Source organism: Drosophila suzukii, unplaced genomic scaffold (genome assembly GCF_043229965.1).
Source record: "Drosophila suzukii unplaced genomic scaffold, CBGP_Dsuzu_IsoJpt1.0 scf_22, whole genome shotgun sequence".
NCBI lineage: Eukaryota > Metazoa > Arthropoda > Insecta > Diptera > Drosophilidae > Drosophila > Drosophila suzukii.
In genome coordinates, this window is record NW_027255909.1 from 63,422 (window position 1) to 85,826 (window position 22,405).

Sequence of the window (22,405 nt, forward strand, 5' to 3'; positions counted from 1 at the left end):
TCACACCGGGTAGTCCACACTTGAAACAGAACACCTTTAACACCTCCGATTCACACGCGTTGAATGGGTGTCCCACGGATCCACAATTCCAGCATGTAAGTGGCTGTCGTTCCCTGTTGTTCTCCTAGTGTCTAGCTAATGCCTCCACTTCCTCTTGTTCTCCAGGTAAACTCTCTTCTCCGACTGATTCTGGACAAAGGTCATCGATCCTCGGTGAGTTTCGAGGTTGCTTAGATGTCGGGTACATCGAGTCGCCAATATTCCCTCCGCATCGTGGCATTCATGTCGGAGTTGATCCATGTTAGTGATGTATATCGGGTATATAATTCTCGAAATCTGATCCCTAATGTTCATTTTTATCACTTTTATCAGGTCGAAGTCGGAAAACGGCGTCTCTAGTCAAGATCTGAGCGCTAGCATGGTCTGGATGTACGCCTCGGTGGTTTCTCCTGGCTTTTGCTTCCGTTCTCGCAGCTCATACTCTCGCTCGAAGTTGGATCGGTGACTCTGAAACTGCTGTTGCAGCGCGTACCTCAGGTTAGTCCACTCTTGCTTCTCCGTCGACCTCACGTACATCCAGTACCACTCCTTGCCTTGTCCTTCCACTAATACGTGAAATTCTCTTAGGACCTCCTTCCACGGCACCTGATACGACCTTTGGAGATGTTCGAGGCGGAATATAAATTCTGACAAGGGCATACTTCTGGGCCTTCCATCGAAACTGAGCTCCCACTTCCGCAGCTGGCCGACTTTAAACGCAGAATCGCCTGCTACACCTCTTGACCGACGCTGATCTGGTCCTGGATTGAAGTTGTACTGTGTCCCACCGTTTCCAGGAGGATGTTCTGGGGGCGTCGTGTGAGACCCATTCCACCTTCTTGGTTCCTGCTCCGTCGACCAGGCGGTTTGCCGATACCCTTCCGATGCGTGACGATTCATCTCCTGCTTCTCCTGCGCCCCAGATGTTGGCGGCGGGAATCCCATATAGGAACGTACCCCTGGCAGTGTGATTGGCGGAGGTGGTTGTAACATCCTCGGGTCGAATGTTGGCATCTGACTCGGTTTCGCCCGCGGCTGCTCTGCAATGCCTTGAGGTGGCGGCATCGGCGTCCCCGAAGAGGGTATTTGGCCCTGTCCAACTTGTTGTCCTTGGGCCTGGCGAACCTGCGACATCTCTGCGCCACTCCGCCATGCAGTCATTAATGTCCTTCATGAACTGCAACATATCCTGCTGCATCTGCTGTTTGAACATTTCGTATGCCGTCGACATTCCCACCTGGTACGTATGTTGTGCTTGAACCAGTGCTGCTTTAACCCCTGACTTTATTTCAGATGGCAAAGACTTTGGTATGGCCCCGGTTCCGCCTGCCGACTGAAGACCACTCGCTTCTCCTGGACTTCCGCTTCCCATTCCTTCAGGATTCTGCTCCCTTACCGACTCCATGCCTTCGGGTGCCGATATGTTCTCCAATTTCTCCTCTTGATTCGCTTGTGAGCGAGTTACTGGCGGAGTCATACCTGCTGGTACCCTATTCCGGATGAACTCCAAGCTCCTCCTCAATTTTCTATATATATCCTAATTTCTTTCTTATGTATATTTGTTTTTCATATCTCTTTCTACAAATTCTGGGGGTATGGGACGTAGCTATTTACATTACCCACTAACTTTTCTCTCCTTTCCTTCAGTTCCTAATCCGTTCGTGTCAATTTTTTATAATTATTTAAACGATTTTACTAATTTACGTGATCTTTATCTTTCAGCCTCGACTTAAAATTTGCTGGGCAACGATGTCACACTTTATTCCAGTGTACATGGACCACACCAACTCCAAGCATAGACAATAAATTTAGATAAGTTATTACAAATTTACTTTACCACAGACAACATATTAAAAAGACAGTTGTTTTCTATTTCTTTCACATACTGATGTACCTCCTAGCCTGGCTTCGCATGTCCCGCCTTTACTCGGTCATGGGTCCACTTGTAGACGGTCTCCTCTCTCTCAGCAAGGATTGTGCTCAGCAGAAAGGACATTTCGGAATATCATTCACTGTGGCTACGATGGGTTCGACCCTCTAAGCCCGCCCACGGTCCAAAAAGCTGGTTTCCGATGTCGTTTTCTGTTGCCACATTCCCTGGTGAGTATTTACATTTTATGTTATGCTTGAAATATTTTACTTTTATTGATTCCATTTCATTAATTTTTTATATTTTCATTGGGCGCCATTTGTCATGTCCTGTTTTTCGCGCAGTGTAGGTGCCGGCTAGTCATCGACCGTCCCAGGGAGGGGAACAACCAACAATGTTGTCTACGCAGCGGACACAACAAAAACAAAACGGAAATTCAAACTCGGGCGACAGCAATTTCACGACGGATTTTTCTTGAACAAATGGACTGGACAACACAGCTCTTATCGTGGTCCTGGAGTCCCTCCCAACCATGAGTGCATCCTTCAACATTTTGGACACATCTCCCAAATCTGTTTTGTGGGTCATGCTACCTCGCCTAACTCATCTCACCCCCAACACGAATTTTTATTCACAACACTTCATTATGTTTTCACATTATAATTCAGAAATTTCACTTAAATTTTAACATTTAATAATCCTACCTACGGTACCGAACTTTTACAGGGAGTACATATATATATGAATAAATAAATAAATAACAATAAACAATGTTCCAATAGTTTTGGGTTTGTGTGAATAAATAGGTTAAATAAATAAATAATTTAAATATATATAAGTATGAATAAATTAATTTGGGCGGGTTACATAATCTGAGATATCAGTCTCAATTTTTATATTTTAACTTTCGGCTTGCTGACTTGGTTTGTCGTTTGCAGTTTTCGGGAACAAGTTTTATTTTTCTGTGGCAAATATAATTTTAAGGGGCGAATAAAAACCTGTGGCCATCCGTGGATGAGTGGCCAATTTTCTTGTCGAAAATTTGGATCTCCTCCTGGTGGCTGGTCTTCGTCTCTCCTTATGTAAGTCTCTTTTCCTGATCCAGGCTTATCCCTCACGGAATATAGGGTAGGAACTTGACTTCTGCTAATATTATAATTTTTTCCAACAGAACCGTCTGCGACCAGTTACTTTTGCCCTTTAATCACCCTTGCTTGTTTTATTTTTCCAAGCCTCTCTCCGCACAAAAACCACTCAAACTTTTCGAGTTTAAACCTTGGTTCATTTTGGAGTTATCCGGTTTAAGGAACCAGTTCCATGACTTGATTAAGCTGCACGACTCCCTGAGCTCACGAGTCGTCGATAGTCGTGTATCGATTTTTCGCCTATCGTTATCAGTCTTAATGTAAACATATTTGCTAAATTCCCAATTTGTGCATAGTTTTGTCGTTTAGCACATAACAAGCACACTACGGTTGCGATGCTCGTCTCGGAACAGGAGTGGAGGATGTGCGTGTGCTGCTGGTTGTTCTGCTCTAGGTAGGCCACCGCCCACAACCCTGAGATTAAAGCTTGGTGAGTGTGATTTGCTAGCCGGGCACTATTGTTTCAGATCCTTTGCATGGAAAACTCCCAAAGGATTGCCGCGCAAGTTTTCCAAAGCGTACAAAGAGTTTCCCAACGCTTTTGTGACTCGACATTTAGTATACTTTCTGCAAAATTTAGAATTCTTATTCTTGCTGAAGTCACTTAGAACAAAGTTTCTCTTATATATTTCTTGTCCCGGTGAGTATCGAATCTCTCGGGCCTTTAAGTTGTCACTCTTCGCTGCTTTCTCGTAGGCCTGATGTATCCTTTTTTTATTTTTTCTCTGGATAGCTGTTGTCGTTCCGACCTGGGCAATTGGGCTATCTCAGCTTCATTCAGGGCATTCAACTTGCGAGCCAGCGAGTAATATTTCCCATTCGTAAATATGTGCTGTCCGAACATGGCGAAGTACGGCGAAGTTCCGGTGCTGCTATGGATGGATGACCTCAGCGACGCTTGTATGTCCGCTAAGTGTTCATCCCATCGCGTGTGGTCGTCCTGGATGTTTACTCGAATTGCTGCTAACACGGATTGGTTTACTTTCTCCGAAGGATTGGATTGTGGTGCGTATCACCCTGTCTTCATGTGTGTAATCCCATATTCTTGTAGCATGTTCTCGAATTCCTTGGAGACAAATTGTCTTCCGTTGTCCGTTTGGACTGTTTCCGGAACTCCGAATTGTGTGAATATTCCTTCTTGTAGGAATCGGGTTACAGCTGTCGATGTGGCCTTCGGCATGGCTTTTAGCCACACAAACTTGGTCAAGTGATCCAACGCGATAAATAGCATGGTATTTCCTCGGCGAGACCGCGGATACTTTCCTAAGAAATCCAGGTACAACTTTTGAATGGGTCGATCTGTCCGTACTTCCTTCCCCATCACTGGTCGCTTTATCTGCGTTGTGTGCTTGTTCTCTTTGCAGTTTTCGCTTGCTGCTACAAAGTCTCGGACTTGAACTACCATTTTGGGCCAGTAATACATCTGCTGAAGTCTCGCTAAGGCAATGCCCCTATGCATTGCCATGTCGCCGCTTGCTGGATTAGAGTTGTCGTCAACGCTTCCGGAATCCACAGTTTCCATTCAAATTCCTCACTTTCCTTCCTATTTAAGTGTGTCTTCTTGAATAGAACTCCTTCTTCCACACGTAAGTCCGGATATTTATCTCTTCCTTGCTCTTCAACCAACTGCAGTCTTTCCAGGTATTCAGGACTCTCAAATTCCGTTGTTTCAAAATCGAAGAACTCTACTTCGGCGGTTTCATTCGGCCGAGATAGCATGTTGGCCACGATGTTGTCTTTCCCTTTCCTATGCTCTATGTTAAAGTCGAGTGCCTGTAGCGCTAACGACCACCGCGCCAGCCTCCCGTTCAAATCCTTAAGCGTCATAAGCCATTGCAGGCTTGCATGGTCGGTAACTATCGTGAACGGTTTTAACTCCACATAGGGACGGAATCTTTCCACGGCTTTTACTGCTGCGAGACACTCTTTTTCCTCTCAGCTTCGCCGAAAAGAATGCTATTGGCCGGTCCGATCCTTCTACGTCTTGCTGGTATAATACTGCCCCAATTCCTACATGGCTGGCGTCACACTGTATCCAGAAGTGTTTTCCAAAGTCTGCATGAGCTAATACCGGCGCACAGGTAAGTGCTTTCTTCAGCGTTTCGAGTGCCGTAGTTGCTTCCTCCGTCCACATAAATTTTGTTTTATTTTTAAGGCAGTCAGTGAGCGGCGCACTTACACCGGAGAAATTTTGGATGAATGTGCGATACCAGCCTGCGGTTCCTAAGAAGCTGCGTAGTTGTCGCGTATTTTTGGGCACCTCTATCTTCATAATCGCATCAACTTTCTTCGGATCCGTCCGCAAGGCCCCATCACCGATTATGAATCCCAAATATCGCAAGTATTTAAAACAAAATTTTGACTTGTGTAGGCCGATCGTCAAATTTGCTTTTTTTAAACATTCTGCCACTTCTTTCAGCAACATGCAGTGTTCTTCGAAAGTCTTGGATATCATCAGCAAGTCATCCAAGTATACAAAGACGCGGCTGCGAAGACGCTGTGGAATCACCTTGTCCATTACCCTACACAACCTTTGAGCCGAATTACATAATCCGAATGGCATTCGTCGAAACTGATAAAGTGGCCTTCCAGGTATTGTGAAAGCGGTCAAGGGACGACTTTTACTCATCGAGTTCCACTTGCCAGAGCGCATGTTTCAAATCGATACTGCTAATGAAAATCGTCTCATCCGCCCGGCTTAAAATCGACTCAATGTTCTGTAGTGGGTAAGCATCCTTCACTGTAAGTGTGTTCAGTTTTCTCGCGTCTAAGCACAGCCTGTTCTTTCCAGGTTTCTGTACCAGCGTCGTTCGGTTGTTCCAGGGACTTTCACTTAACTCGATGACTCCTAACCGTAGCATTTTATCGACTTCTGCGAACAGCAGTTGTTGTTTCGCCGGAGACACGGGAAAGAATCTCTCCTTGACGGGTACGGCTCCTTCAACTAACTGGATCGAGTGTTCTTCTACCTTGGTAAGTTTTAATCCTTGACTTTCGTAGGACAGAAAACGTCCTTTTGCTTTTTCCAGTTGCTCAGTCTGTCCGGGGGATAGGACATGTGCCTCTATCGGTTCTCCTTTGGCCATAAATTCGGATTCCACCTAATGTAAGAATTCTACACCCACCACCTCTGGTGCCAATTCGAATCCTCTCCAGAAATCTATACCTAGGTATAATTTTTGTTTCAAGGAAGGACAAAGGAGTATCGGCAATCGATGTGTTACCCCATTATACGAGATGTTGGGTTGAATCTTCCCCACTACTCGATGCTGCGTACCTCCTGCTGATTTCATTATCGATTGTGATCTCTCTATTATCAGTCCTAACCTTTCCACTGTTTCTAGGCAACCTTCCCCAAGCAAGCTTACTGATGCCCCGGAACCCAAGAGACCCACGACGTCCAGGTCTTCGATCTTTACCTGTGCGAATGGTCTGTTGTCGCCTTCCACCGCAGCTCTGATGGCCGAACAAATCATCGCTGCTGACTTCTCCTCCGGGCTCTTGCAATTTTTGGCGAAATGTTCCGGTCCGGATCATGTTTCCCAAATATTCGGTTGCAGTCCTCACACCGGGTAGTCCACACTTGAAACAGAACACCTTTAACACCTCCGATTCACACGCGTTGAATGGGTGTCCCACGGATCCACAATTAAAGCATGTAAGTGGCTGTCGTTCCCTGTTTTTCTCCCAGTGTCTAGCTAATGCCTCCACTTCCTCTTGTTCTCCAGGTAAACTCTCTTCTCCGACTGATTCTGGACAAAGCTCATCGATCCTCGGTGAGTTTCGAGGTTGCTTAGATGTCGGGTACATCGAGTCGCCAATATTCCCTCCGCATCGTGGCATTCATGTCGGAGTTGATCCATGTTAGTGATGTATATCGGGTATATAATTCTCGAAATCTGATCCCTAATGTTCATTTTTATCACTTTTATCAGGTCGAAGTCGGAAAACGGCGTCTCTAGTCAAGATCTGAGCGCTAGCATGGTCTGGATGTACGCCTCGATGGTTCCTCCTGGCTTTTGCTTCCGTTCTCGCAGCTCATACTCTCGCTCGAAGTTGGATCGGTGACTCTGAAACTGCTGTTGCAGCGCGTACCTCAGGTTAGTCCACTCTTGCTTCTCCGTCGACCTCACGTACATCCAGTACCACTCCTTGCCTTGTCCTTCCACTAATACGTGAAATTCTCTTAGGACCTCCTTCCACGGCACCTGATACGACCTTTGGAGATGTTCGAGGCGGAATATAAATTCTGACAAGGGCATACTTCTGGGCCTTCCATCGAAACTGAGCTCCCACTTCCGCAGCTGGCCGACTTTAAACGCAGAATCGCCTGCTACACCGCTTGACCGACGCTGATCTGGTCCTGGATTGAAGTTGTACTGTGTCCCACCGTTTCCAGGAGGATGTTCTGGGGGCGTCGTGTGAGACCCATTCCACCTTCTTGGTTCCTGCTCCGTCGACCAGGCGGTTTGCCGATACCCTTCCGATGCGTGACGATTCATCTCCTGCTTCTCCTGCGCCCCAGATGTTGGCGGCGGGAATCCCATATAGGAACGTACCCCTGGCAGTGTGATTGGCGGAGGTGGTTGTAACATCCTCGGGTCGAATGTTGGCATCTGACTCGGTTTCGCCCGCGGCTGCTCTGCAATGCCTTGAGGTGGCGGCATCGGCGTCCCCGAAGAGGGTATTTGGCCCTGTCCAACTTGTTGTCCTTGGGCCTGGCGAACCTGCGACATCTCTGCGCCACTCCGCCATGCAGTCATTAATGTCCTTCATGAACTGCAACATATCCTGCTGCATCTGCTGTTTGAACATTTCGTATGCCGTCGACATTCCCACCTGGTACGTATGTTGTGCTTGAACCAGTGCTGCGTTAACCCCTGACTTTATTTCAGATGGCAAAGACTTTGGTATGGCCCCGGTTCCGCCTGCCGACTGAAGACCACTCGCTTCTCCTGGACTTCCGCTTCCCATTCCTTCAGGATTCTGCTCCCTTACCGACTCCATGCCTTCGGGTGCCGATATGTTCTCCAATTTCTCCTCTTGATTCGCTTGTGAGCGAGTTACTGGCGGAGTCATACCTGCTGGTACCCTATTCCGGATGAACTCCAAGCTCCTCCTCAATTTTCTATATATATCCTAATTTCTTTCTTATGTATATTTGTTTTTCATATCTCTTTCTACAAATTCTGGGGGTATGGGACGTAGCTATTTACATTACCCACTAACTTTTCTCTCCTTTCCTTCAGTTCCTAATCCGTTCGTGTCAATTTTTTATAATTATTTAAACGATTTTACTAATTTACGTGATCTTTATCTTTCAGCCTCGACTTAAAATTTGCTGGGCAACGATGTCACACTTTATTCCAGTGTACATGGACCACACCAACTCCAAGCATAGACAATAAATTTAGATAAGTTATTACAAATTTACTTTACCACAGACAACATATTAAAAAGACAGTTGTTTTCTATTTCTTTCACATAATGATGTACCTCCTAGCCTGGCTTCGCATGTCCCGCCTTTACTCGGTCATGGGTCCACTTGTAGACGGTCTCCTCTCTCTCAGCAAGGATTGTGCTCAACAGAAAGGACATTTCGGAATATCATTCACTGTGGCTACGATGGGTTCGACCCTCTAAGCCCGCCCACGGTCCAAAAAGCTGGTTTCCGATGTCGTTTTCTGTTGCCACATTCCCTGGTGAGTATTTACATTTTATGTTATGCTTGAAATATTTTACTTTTATTGATTCCATTTCATTAATTTTTTATATTTTCATTGGGCGCCATTTGTCATGTCCTGTTTTTCGCGCAGTGTAGGTGCCGGCTAGTCATCGACCGTCCCAGGGAGGGGAACAACCAACAATGTTGTCTACGCAGCGGACACAACAAAAACAAAACGGAAATTCAAACTCGGGCGACAGCAATTTCACGACGGATTTTTCTTGAACAAATGGACTGGACAACACAGCTCTTATCGTGGTCCTGGAGTCCCTCCCAACCATGAGTGCATCCTTCAACATTTTGGACACATCTCCCAAATCTGTTTTGTGGGTCATGCTACCTCGCCTAACTCATCTCACCCCCAACACGAATTTTTATTCACAACACTTCATTATGTTTTCACATTATAATTCAGAAATTTCACTTAAATTTTAACATTTAATAATCCTACCTACGGTACCGAACTTTTACAGGGAGTACATATATATATGAATAAATAAATAAATAACAATAAACAATGTTCCAATAGTTTTGGGTTTGTGTGAATAAATAGGTTAAATAAATAAATAAATAATTTAAATATATATAAGTATGAATAAATTAGTTTGGGCGGTTTACATAATCTGAGATATCAGTCTCAATTTTTATATTTTAACTTTCGGCTTGCTGACTTGGTTTGTCGTTTGCAGTTTTCGGGAACAAGTTTTATTTTCCTGTGGCCATCCGGGGATCAGTGGCCAATTTTCTTGTCGAAAATTTGGATCTCCTCCTGGTGGCTGGTCTTCGACTCTCCTTATGTAAGTCTCTGTTCCTGATCCAGGCTTACCCTCACGGAATATAGGGTAGGAACTTGACTTCTGCTAATATTATAATTTTTTTCCAACAGAACCGTCTGCGACCAGTTACTTTTGCCCTTTAATCACCCTTGCTTGTTTTACTTTTCCAAGCCTCTCTCCGCCAAAAACCACTCAAACTTTTCGAGTTTAAACCTTGGTTCATTTTGAAGTTATCCGGTTTAAGGAACCAGTTCCATGACTTGATTAAGCTGCACGACTCCCTGAGCTCACGAGTCGTCGATAGTCGTGTATCGATTTTTCGCCTATCGTTATCAGTCTTAATGTAAACATCTTTGCTAAATTCCCAATTTGTGCATAGTTTTGTCGTTTAGCACATAACAATATGTTGCAGTGTCAGTACCAGGCGCTCAGTAGCACCCACTGCATATGAGAATTGCTGATCAGCATATTATATGTCTCAGTAACTCACCGTCTCACCGACTCAACGGCACACTGACTGGCTCCAATGCAGTCAGCACATGTTGCAGTTTTAGCCGAGCCAACTGCACCATAATCATAATTCCCTGACCTACTTTAGAATATAGCTTATTTCACTAATCATTACACTAAGCTTCCGCGTTCCAAGTAGTATATAAGCAGGTATCATATGAAGAATAAATCAGTTATCAACACAGCTCATAACTCCGCGGTTCTACTTCCTACCTCTGGGGATAGGGCTCGAAATATGTACACTATTTCAACTAGCAGCTAACCACGTTAGCTCATCCTCAGCGCAGCTCAGCATTGCCTGTGGTCCGGCATCGCAGTAACCATCGTTACCATTGCCGTGACGCGATCGTCCTGCCATCAAAGCGTCCTCGTGCCAGCGACAAGTGCTTATTACCCCCTTGTCACGCGGTGTGACCCAGAAGTGTCTATTCGGTTAGGCACAATCATATTTAGGGTATTCAATTGCGTTGCAAAAGTGTAAACTTTGAAAGTTTGCCAGACGAGAATTGTGAACGCCCTCTATTTTAAAACATCGTTGCAGGATATTGACGTACAAAAGAAAGCTAACTTTTACATTTTTGTGAGAAGAAGGCTATGACCATCGCTTCGATTCGACCTCCCTGGCTCTCTTTCTTGAGGGTTGTTCTTCCATTGAAATTGTTATTCAACTATTTTGTTTAACAGAAGACAAATATTTTTCATTTGCATTTAAAATTCAAATTTGTTTCTTTCCGTTCACTGTCATTGTCATGGATTTAAACCCAACTTTTCAGTATATTTTTGGTGTTTTAGATAAAATTCCTACCCATTATTAACCCCCTATTTCTACACAAGTACAACAGGTTTGCATTGTATATTTTTAGTGTTTTAGATAAAATTCCTACCCATTATTAACCCCTTATTTCTATACAAGTACAAAAGGTTTGTATTGTATTGTATTGTATTGTATTGTATTGTATTGTATTGTATTGTATTGTATTGTATTGTATTGTATTGTATTGTATTGTATTGTATTGTATTGTATTGTATTGTATTGTATTGTATATTGTTGTTGAACGTTGATGCACTAAGAGCAGTACAAACAAGTGGCCCAAACGACACCAAGCACGTGCTTGTTACGCGCGGGCCCATTTTTATTTCGGGCAAATACGGTTCGCGAGGAAGGTACATAGAACAAATAAGACAGTTTTTAGTACAGGGATAGAAGTTGAGGAACAAATTAAATGATATAGGTTGTTATAATATTAGAAAGAACGCGAAAGGGCTCATGCTGACTAAAATTAGATGAGCATCGTGGCAAGTTGATAGGATGGTAGTTTTGCATTAGTCTAACAGGAACATTGAAACTTAGGCGGCTTACCAAATCTACAGAATCAATATCGCCTCTGATAAGATTCTTCATAAAAAGCAAGCATAATTCTACGGCTTACTAGAGTAGGCAAATTAATTAATAGCAATCTACTCGAGTAAGAAGGCAACCTGACGTTTTGATCCCAGTTCAAACCACGTAAGGCAAAAAGAAGAAATTGTTTCTGTACGGACTCTATACGGTCAATGTGCACTTGATACTGAGGACTCCAAACGGAAGAACAGTATTCTAAATTAGGTCGGACAAGTGAGGTAAATAATAATTTGGTAGTGTATGGATCATCAAATTCTTTAGACCAACGCTTTATAAACCCAAGAACACTCATAGCTTTATTTACAGTAGAGGTTATGTGGGAGTCAAATTTAAGTTTAGGATCTAGGAGAACACCTAAATCGTTTACTGAGTATATTCGGTACAAGGACATGTTCTGAAGAGGGTAACTCATGAACGTTGGCGTACCCCTATAAAAAGTCATAACGTTGCATGTAAGATAGTTTAAATTCAAAAGGTTGTACTGACACCATTCCTGGAATCTATTTATGTCTGACTGCAAGCGGAAACCAGATTCAATATTATTATATGAAAAACAAAGCTTAACATCATCAGCATACATTAGTACACGAGAGAGATTTACGATAGAAGGAAGATCATTTATAAACAGAGTAAACAGCAAAGGGCCTAAATGACTGCCCTGAGGCACTCCAGATGTCACGTTGATCATCTTGGAAACAGCGTTTTTGAATAAAACCCTCTGAGATCTACCATTCAAATAACTTGAAATCCAAGTTAACAGATTATTCGGAAACCCAAGCTGATCTAATTTGAATAAAAGAAGAGAGTGGTTAACAGAGTCAAAGGCTTTACTAAAATCTGTATATATAACGTCCGTCTGCAATTTTTTGTTAAATCCATCTAGTACAAAAGATGTCAATTCGAGCAGGTTAGTGGTGGTCGCTTAACAAAACCGTGTTGACACGGCGATATTAAAGAGGAGCACAAATGTTGCAACTGAGAGGTAATAATGCGTTCAAATGTTTTAGGAATTGCAGACAATTTGGAGATTCCTCTATAGTTCTGAACATTAACCTTCGCACCCTTTTTGTGGAGTGGAATAATAAAAGAATCTTTCCAGATAGTAGGAAAAACAGATGATGAAATAGACAAATTAAAAAGTTTAAGAATGGGTTTACAAATAGTTCGGGCACAAAACTTAAGAACACACCCAGGGAGTCCATCTGGCCCCGGAGAATAGGTTGGCGTTATAGTTTCTTAATCACTTAAGAGAGAACTCTCGGTGATTACAGGAGAAACAAGGGAGAACGCTATAGTCGAGTACCTCGACTATCAGATACCCGTTACTCAGCTAAATGGAGATATGCAAGCAGCAAAGCGAGATTAAAATGCGCCACCGACCGGCGGTATACAGATTTAAGCGTTATGGGCGTTAGAGTGGGCGTGGCAAATTTTTTATTAGATCAATCGATAGGTATTGACGCGACCAATACATTTCAGTTAAAATTTTTTATCTAGCATGAAAATTGTGGGCGTCACAGGGTTTTGCGGTTTGTGGGCGTTAAGTGGGCGTGGCAAAATTTTTTTTGGGTCAATCGATGGGTATTGATGAGAACATTACATTTCAGTTAAAATTTTCTATCTAGCATCAAAACTGTAGGAGCCACAGTTTTGGGCGGTTTGTGGGCGTAAGAGTGGGCGTGGCAGTCTACTGAAACAAACTTGCGCTGCGTAGGAAGCTCAGGAATCTGCACGCCAAGTCTCAATAGCCTAGCTCCCATAGTTTCCGAGATCTCAGCGTTCATCCGGACAGACGGACAGACGGACAGACGGACAGACGGACAGACGGACATGGCAAGATCGACTCGGCTAGTGATCCTGATCAAGAATATATATACTTTATGGGGTCGGAAACGCTTCCTTCTGCCTGTTACATACTTTCCGACGAATCTAGTATACCCTTTTACTCTATGAGTAACGGGTATAAAAATACAATTTGCCCTGTTTAAGTGATTAGGGTAGCTAGACTTAGACCATGAAACAGAACTGTAAGTAGATTGGAAGAATTCAGCAAATAAATCTGCAATTTCGGGATCCGTAGATGCCTCAATAGAGTTTAATCGTACGGATGATGGCAATGCTGAAGACTTTCGCTTAGCATTGACAATGTTATAAAGTTGCCTCGGATCCTTTGAAAATTCAAATTTACATCGGTTCAAATACATGGAATAGCAATGACTGTTAAGTACATTAAAATTAGTACGAGCCATTGTATTGTATTGTATTGTATTGTATTGTATTGTATTGTATTGTATTGTATTGTATTGTATTGTATTGTATTGTATTGTATTGTATTGTATTGTATTGTATTGTATTGTATTGTATTGTATTGTATTGTATTGTATTGTATTGTATTGTATTGTATTGTATTGTATTGTATTGTATTGTATTGTATTGTATTGTATTGTATTGTATTGTATTGTATTGTATTGTATTGTATTGTATTGTATTGTATTGTATTGTATTGTATTGTATTGTATTGTATTGTATTGTATTGTATTGTATTGTATTGTATTGTATTGTATTGTATTGTATTGTATTGTATTGTATTGAATTGTATTGTATTGTATTGTATTGTATTGTATTGTATTGTATTGTATTGTATTGTATTGTATTGTATTGTATTGTATTGTATTGTATTGTATTGTATTGTATTGTATTGTATTGTATTGTATTGTATTGTATTGTATTGTATAAATTGTATGGAATTGATCTGCGCGTGCGGTCCCATTAATCGCTGAAGCGGAGATGTAGCGACCTTTCGCCATCTCTTTGTAGCTCACGTATTTCTTATTTGATTAACTAGAGGTCTCCTGATCAGCTATTATCGGATCGTAGATGGTGGATGTGCTCTGTGGTAATCAAAGATTCCCATTTTGTCAAAAATCCCAACCTTTTCTAACGGAGGGACTCTATGGGAAGAGGGTATTATGGAAGAAAAAATCACTACAGTAGAATTTGGTCCTGAAGTGTAAACCCATGTAAAAGCATTCGTTGAACTGTCGACCGTCAAACATTATAATCGATAGGTAGAATAAGTATTGTGTCGACGGTCAAACATTGTAATCGATAGGTAGAATAAGTATTGTAAGGAAAATCTAGTATTTGTTAAGTTATCCGATCCCGTATGGATCGGTAAAATGAATGCCGCCAAAAAATGTACTTCTCATTGTCTTGTGAATCGTAGGAGGGCACACTGCGGTATGATTAAGTTTGTTTGAAATGTATGAGGCTGATTTGAATTGTTCACAGAATAAAACGCACGTACGCCACGCGCACTCCGCCCTTGAAGTTCACCCTCTCTTCGGACCTACGCGTGTGGGGTAGTCGTTAAAAAGGCAACTCCATATGATGCAAGACAACTCCTTTTATTCGCAGTCCTAGGGAGGAGTCGCAGCCAGCGACATAGAGTGGCGCAGTCAGCGCCGAACACTGGGTACGGAAGGAGTCGCAGTCAGCGACAGAGAGACGCAGCCAACGTCAGTTAAGGAGACCGCAGTCAGCGGTCAGGAGGCGCAAGGAGCGCCAAGCACGGTGTCAGCAGCCAGCGGGCCAGAAGACGCAAGGAGCGTCAAGCATCGGCGGCCACAGCCAGCGGCCAGAAGGCACAGGTGCCGCCATTTTGCAGTGCGCTGAGGCAGCGCCATATTTGGAACTGTTGGGATGCAGCATTCCCCCAAGAGGGGAAGCCACCCCTACAACAACGCGAGCGGATCAGCAGCCAGCGAGTAGTGGAGCAGAAAACCGGCCGCGAGTGAACATAACCTCGGCGGCGGCCATTTCTAGCCCAGCCACTACGGTGACTACAATAGCGTCCCAACCCAGGAGTACTGCTGTCACAGCTGCGAGTTCAGAGCCGGAGGTGAGCCAGCTCAGCGCATGGATTCGTGCTACCGGGCGGGAGCACCCACAACGTGGCAACAGCATCGCCATTTGTCGGATCCTACGCCTCGATGACGCCGAATGAATCCCAAAGAGTGTATGGGCCAAGGAGGCTTCCGTACCTGCCCGTATTTGGAGGGCAGCCCGGGGAGTGGCCGATCTTTAACTGTGCGTTTGTGGAGACGAACCAAGCATACAACTGCACAGACTTGGAGAACAAGCAGAGGTTGTTGAAGGCGCTGAAGGATGAAGCATGCGAGACAGTGAAGTCGCTGCTGATTCACCCTGGGAACGTCAGCGCCGTGATGGAGCAGCTGCGCTTTAGGTTCGGCCGACCGGAGCAGCTTATACGCAGCCAGCTGAACAGCGTGCGAGAGGTGCCGCCGATTTCGGAGCAGCACCTGGCGAGGATCGTTCCCTTCGCAACCCGAGTGAGTAACCTCACGGCCTGCTTGCAGTCAGCGAAGGCGGAGCAGCACCTGCGGAACCCAACGCTAATGGAGGAGCTTGTGGCGAAGCTTCCTACGAGCAAGCGAGTAGACTGGGCCAGGCACGCTGCATCGATCAAGCCCTTTGGCTGGCTGCAGGAGTACGCAAACGTCGGTTTTGGACGTCGAGGGAAAGGAGCCGAGGCGTCGAGTTCTGCATGCAAGCGTCGGACAAAAACGGATGCGATCAACAGGATGATCGGCAATTGTCCAATTTGTGGAGGGCAACATGCTGCGACGAGCTGCAAGGAGTTCATTGGAGCTTCGCCACCGGGTAGGTGGAGCATGGTGAGGAGGCATCGGCTCTGCTTCACATGCTTACGGAGTGGACATACGACCAGATCCTGCGATGTACATGCCGAGTGCCAGATCAACGGATGCCGCAGATTGCATCACCGTCTGCTACATGGCGCGGACGAGGAGCGAAGATGGCCGGCGCAGCAAGGTGGGTTCAGGAGCCACAACGGAGGAAACCAGCAGTCTGCAGTTTCCAGACGCAGCCCGGACAGGAGGTCTTCGCCACGAGGTGGTTACAGGGACCACGAGGGGAGCCAGGGGAGTCGGCTGTCCCCAAAAACAGCCTGGAGAGAAGGGCCCCGAAGCCAGCGGAGGCGCCCGTGCAGAGGAACTTAAGCTGCGTTGACGCCGAGGGATGCCGACTTTTGTTCCGTATACTGCCAGTAACGCTGTACGGAGCTGGTCGCCAAGTGGACACATACGCGGTCTTGGATGAAGGATCCTCCGTCACGATGATCGATGACGAGCTACAGAGGGATCTGGGAGTGCGAGGCAATCATCGACAGCTGAATATACTATGGTTTGGAGGAACGGCCAGCAGAGAGCCCAGCAACGTTGTGAGGCTAGAGATAAGTGGAGCTGGGAAGCCCACTCGCCACGCTTTGAGGAACGTGTACTCCGTTTCGAGCCTGAGTCTGCCGATGCAGACATTAGGCCGACGAGATGTCCAGGGCGTGCATAAGGATGCGCGTCTGCAGATGAAGACCTACATCAACGTGGTGCCTAAGTTGCTCATCGGACTGGACCATGGACATTTGGGATTGCCACTTAGGACGAGGCGGTTTGCCAGAGAGGGACCGTATGCGGCCGCAACCGAGCTTGGATGGGTTGTGTTTGGGCCAGTAAGTGGGCAATCGACTACGCCGTCACCGAGGTCCTGCCTACTAGCCGTGTCAATGGATGATACGCTGAAACAGATGGTGGAGGACTACTTCGAGATGGAAAGCTTTGGGGTGAAGCTCGCGCCACAGGTCGCAGCCAGCGATGGCGCACGGGCACAAAGGATCCTCGAAGACACCACGGTGAAAGTGGGGCGTCGCTACCAGACGGGATTACTCTGGAAGGACGACGTTGATAACTGTTTTATTCGTCATTTGGAACATGTTTATATACTACTTGGAACACGGAAGTTTAGTGTAATGATTAGTGAAGTAAGCAATATTCTAAAGTAGGTCAGGGAATTATGATTATGGTAGCAGTCTGCGTAGTTGGCTGATACTGCAAAATGTGCTGACTGCATTGGCGGGTCAGTGTACCGTTGAGTCGGTTAGACGGTGAGTTAGTGAGACATATAATATGCTGATCAGCAATTCTCATATGCAGTGGGTGCTACTGAGCGCCTGGTACTGTTCCCAACTTGGCTACTGTTTGATTTGTTGGGTGTGGTCATGTTGAGCACCTTTGGGTACGAACACCCGGTAAGGTCCGGCTTGTGTTCGATGCTGCAGCCAAGGTTGGAGGAACCTGGACAAGGGGCCCCAGCATTACAAGACCTTGCCAGCCGTGCTCTTCCACTTCAGGGAAGGAAAAGTCGGAGTCTGCGGTGACATCAAGGAGATGTCCCACCAAGTGCTGATCCGACCCGAGGATCGATGTTCCCAACGATTCCTTTGGAGAGATGGCAACGACGATCGAGTCCCGGATGTGTACGAGATGAACGAGATGATGAGCGTTACGTAAAGGCGGTGAATGCCCTGAAGTTCCGGGGTTTCGGATACGAGGGCAGTCAAGGTTACTACGTCGATGACTATGTGGACAGTGTATCTACCCGAGTGAAGGAGATACATGCGGAGGCTGGATTCGAATTATGCCAGTTTTCATCCAGCTCACCCATCGTGGAAGCGGCGTTGGGACCACCTGGACAAGTCATGAGCGTCGGATGGGATGAGGCTGAGTAGAAGATCCTTTGAATGCGCTGGCAGGTAGCCACGGACGACTTCAGATTCAACGTGGAGTATCACCGAGTGCCAAGTAGCGATCTAAGTGGAGATCGAGTCCCTACAAAGAGGAAGTACTTGAGCCTGCTGTCAACGTTCGACCCATTAGGATTCCTGTGCTGCCTAATGATTACAGCGAAGCTATTGTTGAGAGAGATCTGGAGGCAGAAGATCCAGTGGGACAAACCACTACCAGAGGAGATAGGCAAAGCCTTTGCGGCCTGACGCAGGGAGATGGACGCCGTGGGACAGTTCCGATGCCCTCGTCACTATATTGGGCACGGAGCAGTTCGGGCCATCAAGTTGCACGTGTTCGTGGATGCAAGTCAATCTGCATTCGCGGCGGTGGCCTATTGGAGGGTCACGTACGAGGATGACAACGTGCTGGTTAGCTTCGTGTGCGCAAAGACGAAGTGCGCGCCGATGAGAACAATGTCGATCCCAAGGTTGGAGCTGCAGGCAGCGGTTCTTGGAACCAGACTGATTAACACTGTCAAGGAGGAGCACAGTGTGGACATCAGCGACACGGTGTTGTGGACGGACTCAAAAACGGTGCTGAGGTGGATCGGCGGCACCCACCGCCGGTACAAGCAGTTTGTTGGCAACCAAGTGGCGGAGATTTTGGAGTCGTCGAAGGTTTCCCAGTGGCGATGGGTACCTACAGCTGACAACGCAGCGGATGATGCGACGCGGTCGCAGAATAAGGCGGACCTTAGCCAGGAATCACGTTGGCTAAGCGGACCCACATTTTTGAGGCAGCCAGCGAGCGGCTGGCCGGCGCCTGAGAAGGGAACCGAGCGTGTTACAGATGCGCCTGATGAAAAGGAGATGCCCAGTGAGTTTGCATTGGTGCCCGCAAATAAATTCTCCATTCCGTTCCAGAGATTCTCGAGCTTCAGTCGCCTGAAGAGGACCACAGCCTGGGTCTTGAGGTTTGCGCGTTGGTGTCGCAAGCAGAGAAGCGAGATCGAGGAGTACGGACTCACTGCAACGAAGTGTGAGGCCGCGGAGAACCTGTTAGTCAGACAGGACCAGTTGGAATCGTTCCCCGACGAGATGAGGTCGGCGGAATGCGGAAAGGACGTCGCCAGCTCGAGTGAGATTCGAGGTCTGGCGCCTTACGTGGATGAACAGCTAGTTCTGCGAGTTTATGGCAGAGTTGATGCCGCGCTGTGCATGCCGTACAGTGCGAGGAGGCCCGTAATACTGTAACACAGGAACAGTCTTACGGATTTGATTGTGAGGCCCTTTCACGCCCAGATGAAGCATCAAAACGTGGATGCGACGATTGCTCAGATCCGGACGAGACTCTGGGTCACGAAGATGAGACGAGTGCTGAAGGAAGTAATCTCGTCGTGCAACGAGTGCAAGCTGCAGCGAACGCGGCCGATGCCGCCGATAATGGGACCCCTTCCAGAGGATCGACTGGAAGCGGGGGGATGGCCATTCAAGTACACCGGATTGGACTACTTTGGGCCACTGCTGGTGACTGTATCCCGTCGCCTTGTTCACGTGCTTGACGACAAGGGCGATTCATCTGGAGCTGGCGCATGACCTGTCCACGGATTCCTGCATAATAGCGATCAGGAACTTCGTTTGCCGTAGAGGACCAGTACATAGACTGCGGAGTGATAACGGCAAGTACTTCGTGGGAGCTGACAGGGAGGCCAAGCGATTTGGAGACGTGTTCGAGACGGAGAGGATACAGAGTGAGTTGTCCAGCAGAAGCATTGAATGGGTTTTCAATTGCCCATCGAAGCCGTCTGAGGGCGGAGTATGGGAGCGGATGGTGCAGTGCGTCAAACGAGTGGCTGCGCCATACCCTGAAGGAAATCGCGCCGAGGGATCATGTGTTGGAGAGTTTCCTGATCGAGGCGGACCAAGAGGCGCCGTTGACGCCAAACGATCTGCTCAAGGGAGCAGCTAACCTGCCGAATACGCCTGGATTGGATGCGTAGCTGCCCAAGGAGGATTCTACGCGAAAGGAGTGGAGGATTGCTCGCATGCTGCGAGACCGTTTCTGGAGGAGGTGGGTCCTGGAGTACCTGCCTACGCTTGTGCGCCGCGAGAAGTGCTGCCGGAAAACGGAGCCCGTCCGCCAGGGCGATATGGTCTTCGTCTGCGATCCTGCCTTGCCCAGACGAGAGTGGCGCAAGGGCATCATGGAGGAGGTCAACAGCGGAGCTGATGGAGTCGTCAGACGCGCCACTGTGCGCGTGAACGACAATGGCCGGACAATGTTGCGGCCCGTCTCAAAACTTGCAGTTTTGGATTTGAGTGAAGCGGTTCCTCACGGGGTCGGGGATGTCGACGGTCAAACATTGTTATCGATAGGTAGAATAAGTATTGTGTCGACGGTCAAAAATTGTAATCGATAGGTAGAATAAGTATTGAAAGGAAAATCTAGTATTTGTTAAGTTATCCGATCCCGTATGGATTTCTTGGCCCTTGAAGTGTGGGCCTACTAATATCGGTACAGTGAATGCCGCCAAAAAATGTGCTTTTCATTGTCTTGTGTATCGTAGGAGGGCACACTGCGGTAAGATTAAGTTAGTTTGAAATGTATGAGGCTGATTTGAATTGTTCACAGAATAAAACGCACGTACGCCGTGCGTACCACCCGTCTTTTCTTTTTTAAATTTCTCCAATTGATTTATTTTCCGTTGGGCAACAACAAGCAGCTTGACAGTACGACCATGCCACATGCATTGCGGGTGAGCTTTGAAAACTTCGGTCACACTACAAAGAATAAGATTTTTCTACCAGTGAAACTCTTAGCCGATCTGAGTATTAGGCTTAAGAAACAAAAATAAACCAAGGCCAAGAAAAATTTAAGTATTTGAAATCATTGAGTTCTGGTTAATACAAAAAACAAATCTCAAAATGACCTAAAATTTGATCTGTATTTGCGGCTACTGACAGATTTACGCGTCGTGTTCAAAATATTATAGAACTGTTTCGGATCCAGTGTAAGCTGGGTCTTGCAACGAGCTTAATTATTGGTATATCACTGGGCATTAAGCATTGTGAAATCAGACCGGGCCCTTAGGTATTGCGAAAAGGCAGGTTGTCATCCGGAAGAACTAAGCCTTTTGTAGAGGGTAGACTTTATATCTTTTAGTCGGGTCAAATCTTTGTTAAACAAAGGACGATTTTTTGACATCTGTTATCGATAGCGACTCCTGGCAAAACACATGGTTGCTTAAATACCAAAAAATATTATCTGACTTGGCATGATCGCCCGAATGTTATCCGTCCGTTGACCGGGAAAATTTGAACAACGGGGACCCGGGATTTGGGTTGACGATAGCGAAATGGGAATAGGCCGATCATAGTCAAAGTCACGGTCAAGGGCGTTTTGGTTTTCGCGGTGCACATGCAAAAGTTATATAATTTTGCAAAGTGTAGAGGCGGATTATATTCTTTGTGTATAAAAGTCTGTTAAAATTTAAGTCGAGCGGCAGCAGCGCTCTAGTAAAAACAATATAAAAAGAAAAATAAAACAAGAAATTTTTTTTAATCTAGAAAATCCAATATAAGATAAAAAGGAAAAAATTTTTTTGAGGATCCGCTGGGAAGCCGGTGCAGGAAATATCCTAGACCTGACTAGAACCAGCGAGACCCATAGAACTGACAGCTCCAAAAGTCCTGTAAGGTCCGTTCAAAGGATTATAATTACTGGCCCAATGTCTGGCGTGATTGTTCCCCCGGGCCAACAGCATATATTTGTTGGTTAATTGTCGTTGTGGAAGACCGACACGCCTTCCAAGAGGCGGCAACGGGAGCCTTTAGGCTTCAGCCAATTTTTTTTATTAGTTTTAGTATATTTAAATTATTTTATTTTATTTATTCTTATTTTTATTCTTTATTCCTATTTATTCTATTTATTTATTCCACTTATTTATTTATTCACCGACCCATGTTTTTTTGAGAATTTACTTATATTATCTACATGTATATATTTTATCTACATTCTTATTTACACACCGAATAATGTGCACGTTTATGTCAGCATCTTTTTAAGAGAGATCTCTGATCCAGTACCAGGGATTTTCCCCTTAATTTTCTATGAGTAAATATATTTGTTCAAACAAGTGTCCGCCCTGAGAGCTCTTAAGGTAGGATTAGGATAGTACTGAGAAGTCATTAAGAAGGGAGTTTGCGAATGGGTTACTCAGATCGGCTTTAAAAATACATTAATAAATTAATTAATGTACAATAAACGCAAAATTATGTTGGTGAACATGGAGTAGAGTAAATTGCATGGGAGAAGGGACCACGTAAGAATGGGTGTG

General features: G+C 45.7%; 3 protein-coding genes and 2 long non-coding RNA genes across 9 annotated transcripts; all 5 read left to right on the top strand.

Annotated features, from left to right (window-relative positions):
* Positions 1-162: 162 nt before the first annotated feature.
* On the top strand, positions 163-757 carry LOC139354782 (uncharacterized). The gene is made up of 3 exons (XR_011605639.1): positions 163-300; positions 373-537; positions 628-757. It is a non-coding gene; the product is annotated as an uncharacterized lncRNA (long non-coding RNA).
* A 30-nt stretch (positions 758-787) lies between these two features.
* On the top strand, positions 788-2,872 carry LOC139354784 (uncharacterized). 2 transcript variants are annotated; one of them, XR_011605643.1, is made up of 4 exons: positions 788-1,279; positions 1,333-1,524; positions 1,762-2,139; positions 2,254-2,872. It is a non-coding gene; the product is annotated as an uncharacterized lncRNA (long non-coding RNA). The 2 variants fall into 2 exon arrangements; XR_011605642.1 differs by having other exon boundaries at positions 1,333-2,139.
* Positions 2,873-3,313: 441 nt separating this feature from the next.
* Positions 3,314-9,594, top strand: LOC139354787 (uncharacterized). Of its 4 annotated transcripts, none has more exons than XM_070999029.1 (13): positions 3,314-3,484; positions 3,788-4,330; positions 4,419-4,640; positions 4,696-5,135; positions 5,210-5,395; positions 5,474-5,780; positions 5,846-6,224; positions 6,399-6,712; positions 6,783-6,917; positions 6,990-7,154; positions 7,245-7,896; positions 7,950-8,756; positions 8,871-9,594. In XM_070999029.1, exons 4-6 carry the CDS (start codon positions 5,008-5,010, stop codon positions 5,589-5,591), a joined length of 432 nt encoding a protein of 143 aa, XP_070855130.1. In that variant the 5' UTR covers positions 3,314-3,484; positions 3,788-4,330; positions 4,419-4,640; positions 4,696-5,007; the 3' UTR covers positions 5,592-5,780; positions 5,846-6,224; positions 6,399-6,712; positions 6,783-6,917; positions 6,990-7,154; positions 7,245-7,896; positions 7,950-8,756; positions 8,871-9,594. The 4 variants fall into 4 exon arrangements, with proteins under 4 accessions (XP_070855130.1, XP_070855132.1, XP_070855129.1 ...); XM_070999031.1 differs by having other exon boundaries at positions 5,474-5,646; positions 5,701-5,780; positions 7,950-9,594; XM_070999028.1 differs by having other exon boundaries at positions 7,950-9,594.
* Positions 9,595-15,459: 5,865 nt separating this feature from the next.
* Positions 15,460-18,071, top strand: LOC139354795 (uncharacterized). Its single transcript, XM_070999040.1, has 4 exons — positions 15,460-16,150; positions 16,218-16,493; positions 16,558-17,201; positions 17,790-18,071. Exons 1-4 carry the CDS (start codon positions 15,460-15,462, stop codon positions 18,069-18,071), a joined length of 1,893 nt encoding a protein of 630 aa, XP_070855141.1.
* A 273-nt stretch (positions 18,072-18,344) lies between these two features.
* Positions 18,345-19,664, top strand: LOC139354796 (uncharacterized). The gene is made up of 2 exons (XM_070999041.1): positions 18,345-19,310; positions 19,371-19,664. Exons 1-2 carry the CDS (start codon positions 18,345-18,347, stop codon positions 19,662-19,664), a joined length of 1,260 nt encoding a protein of 419 aa, XP_070855142.1.
* The last annotated feature ends 2,741 nt before the right edge of the window (positions 19,665-22,405 follow it).

Excerpts from the sequence above, each read along its gene's own strand:
- LOC139354787 (XM_070999028.1), top strand. The coding sequence starts at position 5,008 with ATGCTATTGGCCGGTCCGATCCTTCTACGTCTTGCTGGTATAATACTG. Across the intron at positions 5,136-5,209 it reads GAGCTAATACCGGCGCACAG|GCAGTCAGTGAGCGGCGCAC; the intron begins GTAAGTGCTTTC and ends TTTATTTTTAAG. Across the intron at positions 5,396-5,473 it reads ATGAATCCCAAATATCGCAA|CAACATGCAGTGTTCTTCGA; the intron begins GTATTTAAAACA and ends CACTTCTTTCAG.
- LOC139354795 (XM_070999040.1), top strand. The coding sequence starts at position 15,460 with ATGACGCCGAATGAATCCCAAAGAGTGTATGGGCCAAGGAGGCTTCCG. Across the intron at positions 16,151-16,217 it reads CATTGGAGCTTCGCCACCGG|ATCCTGCGATGTACATGCCG; the intron begins GTAGGTGGAGCA and ends ACATACGACCAG. Across the intron at positions 16,494-16,557 it reads CGAAGCCAGCGGAGGCGCCC|TAACGCTGTACGGAGCTGGT; the intron begins GTGCAGAGGAAC and ends GTATACTGCCAG.
- LOC139354796 (XM_070999041.1), top strand. The coding sequence starts at position 18,345 with ATGGACGCCGTGGGACAGTTCCGATGCCCTCGTCACTATATTGGGCAC. Across the intron at positions 19,311-19,370 it reads CGTACAGTGCGAGGAGGCCC|ATGAAGCATCAAAACGTGGA; the intron begins GTAATACTGTAA and ends TTTCACGCCCAG.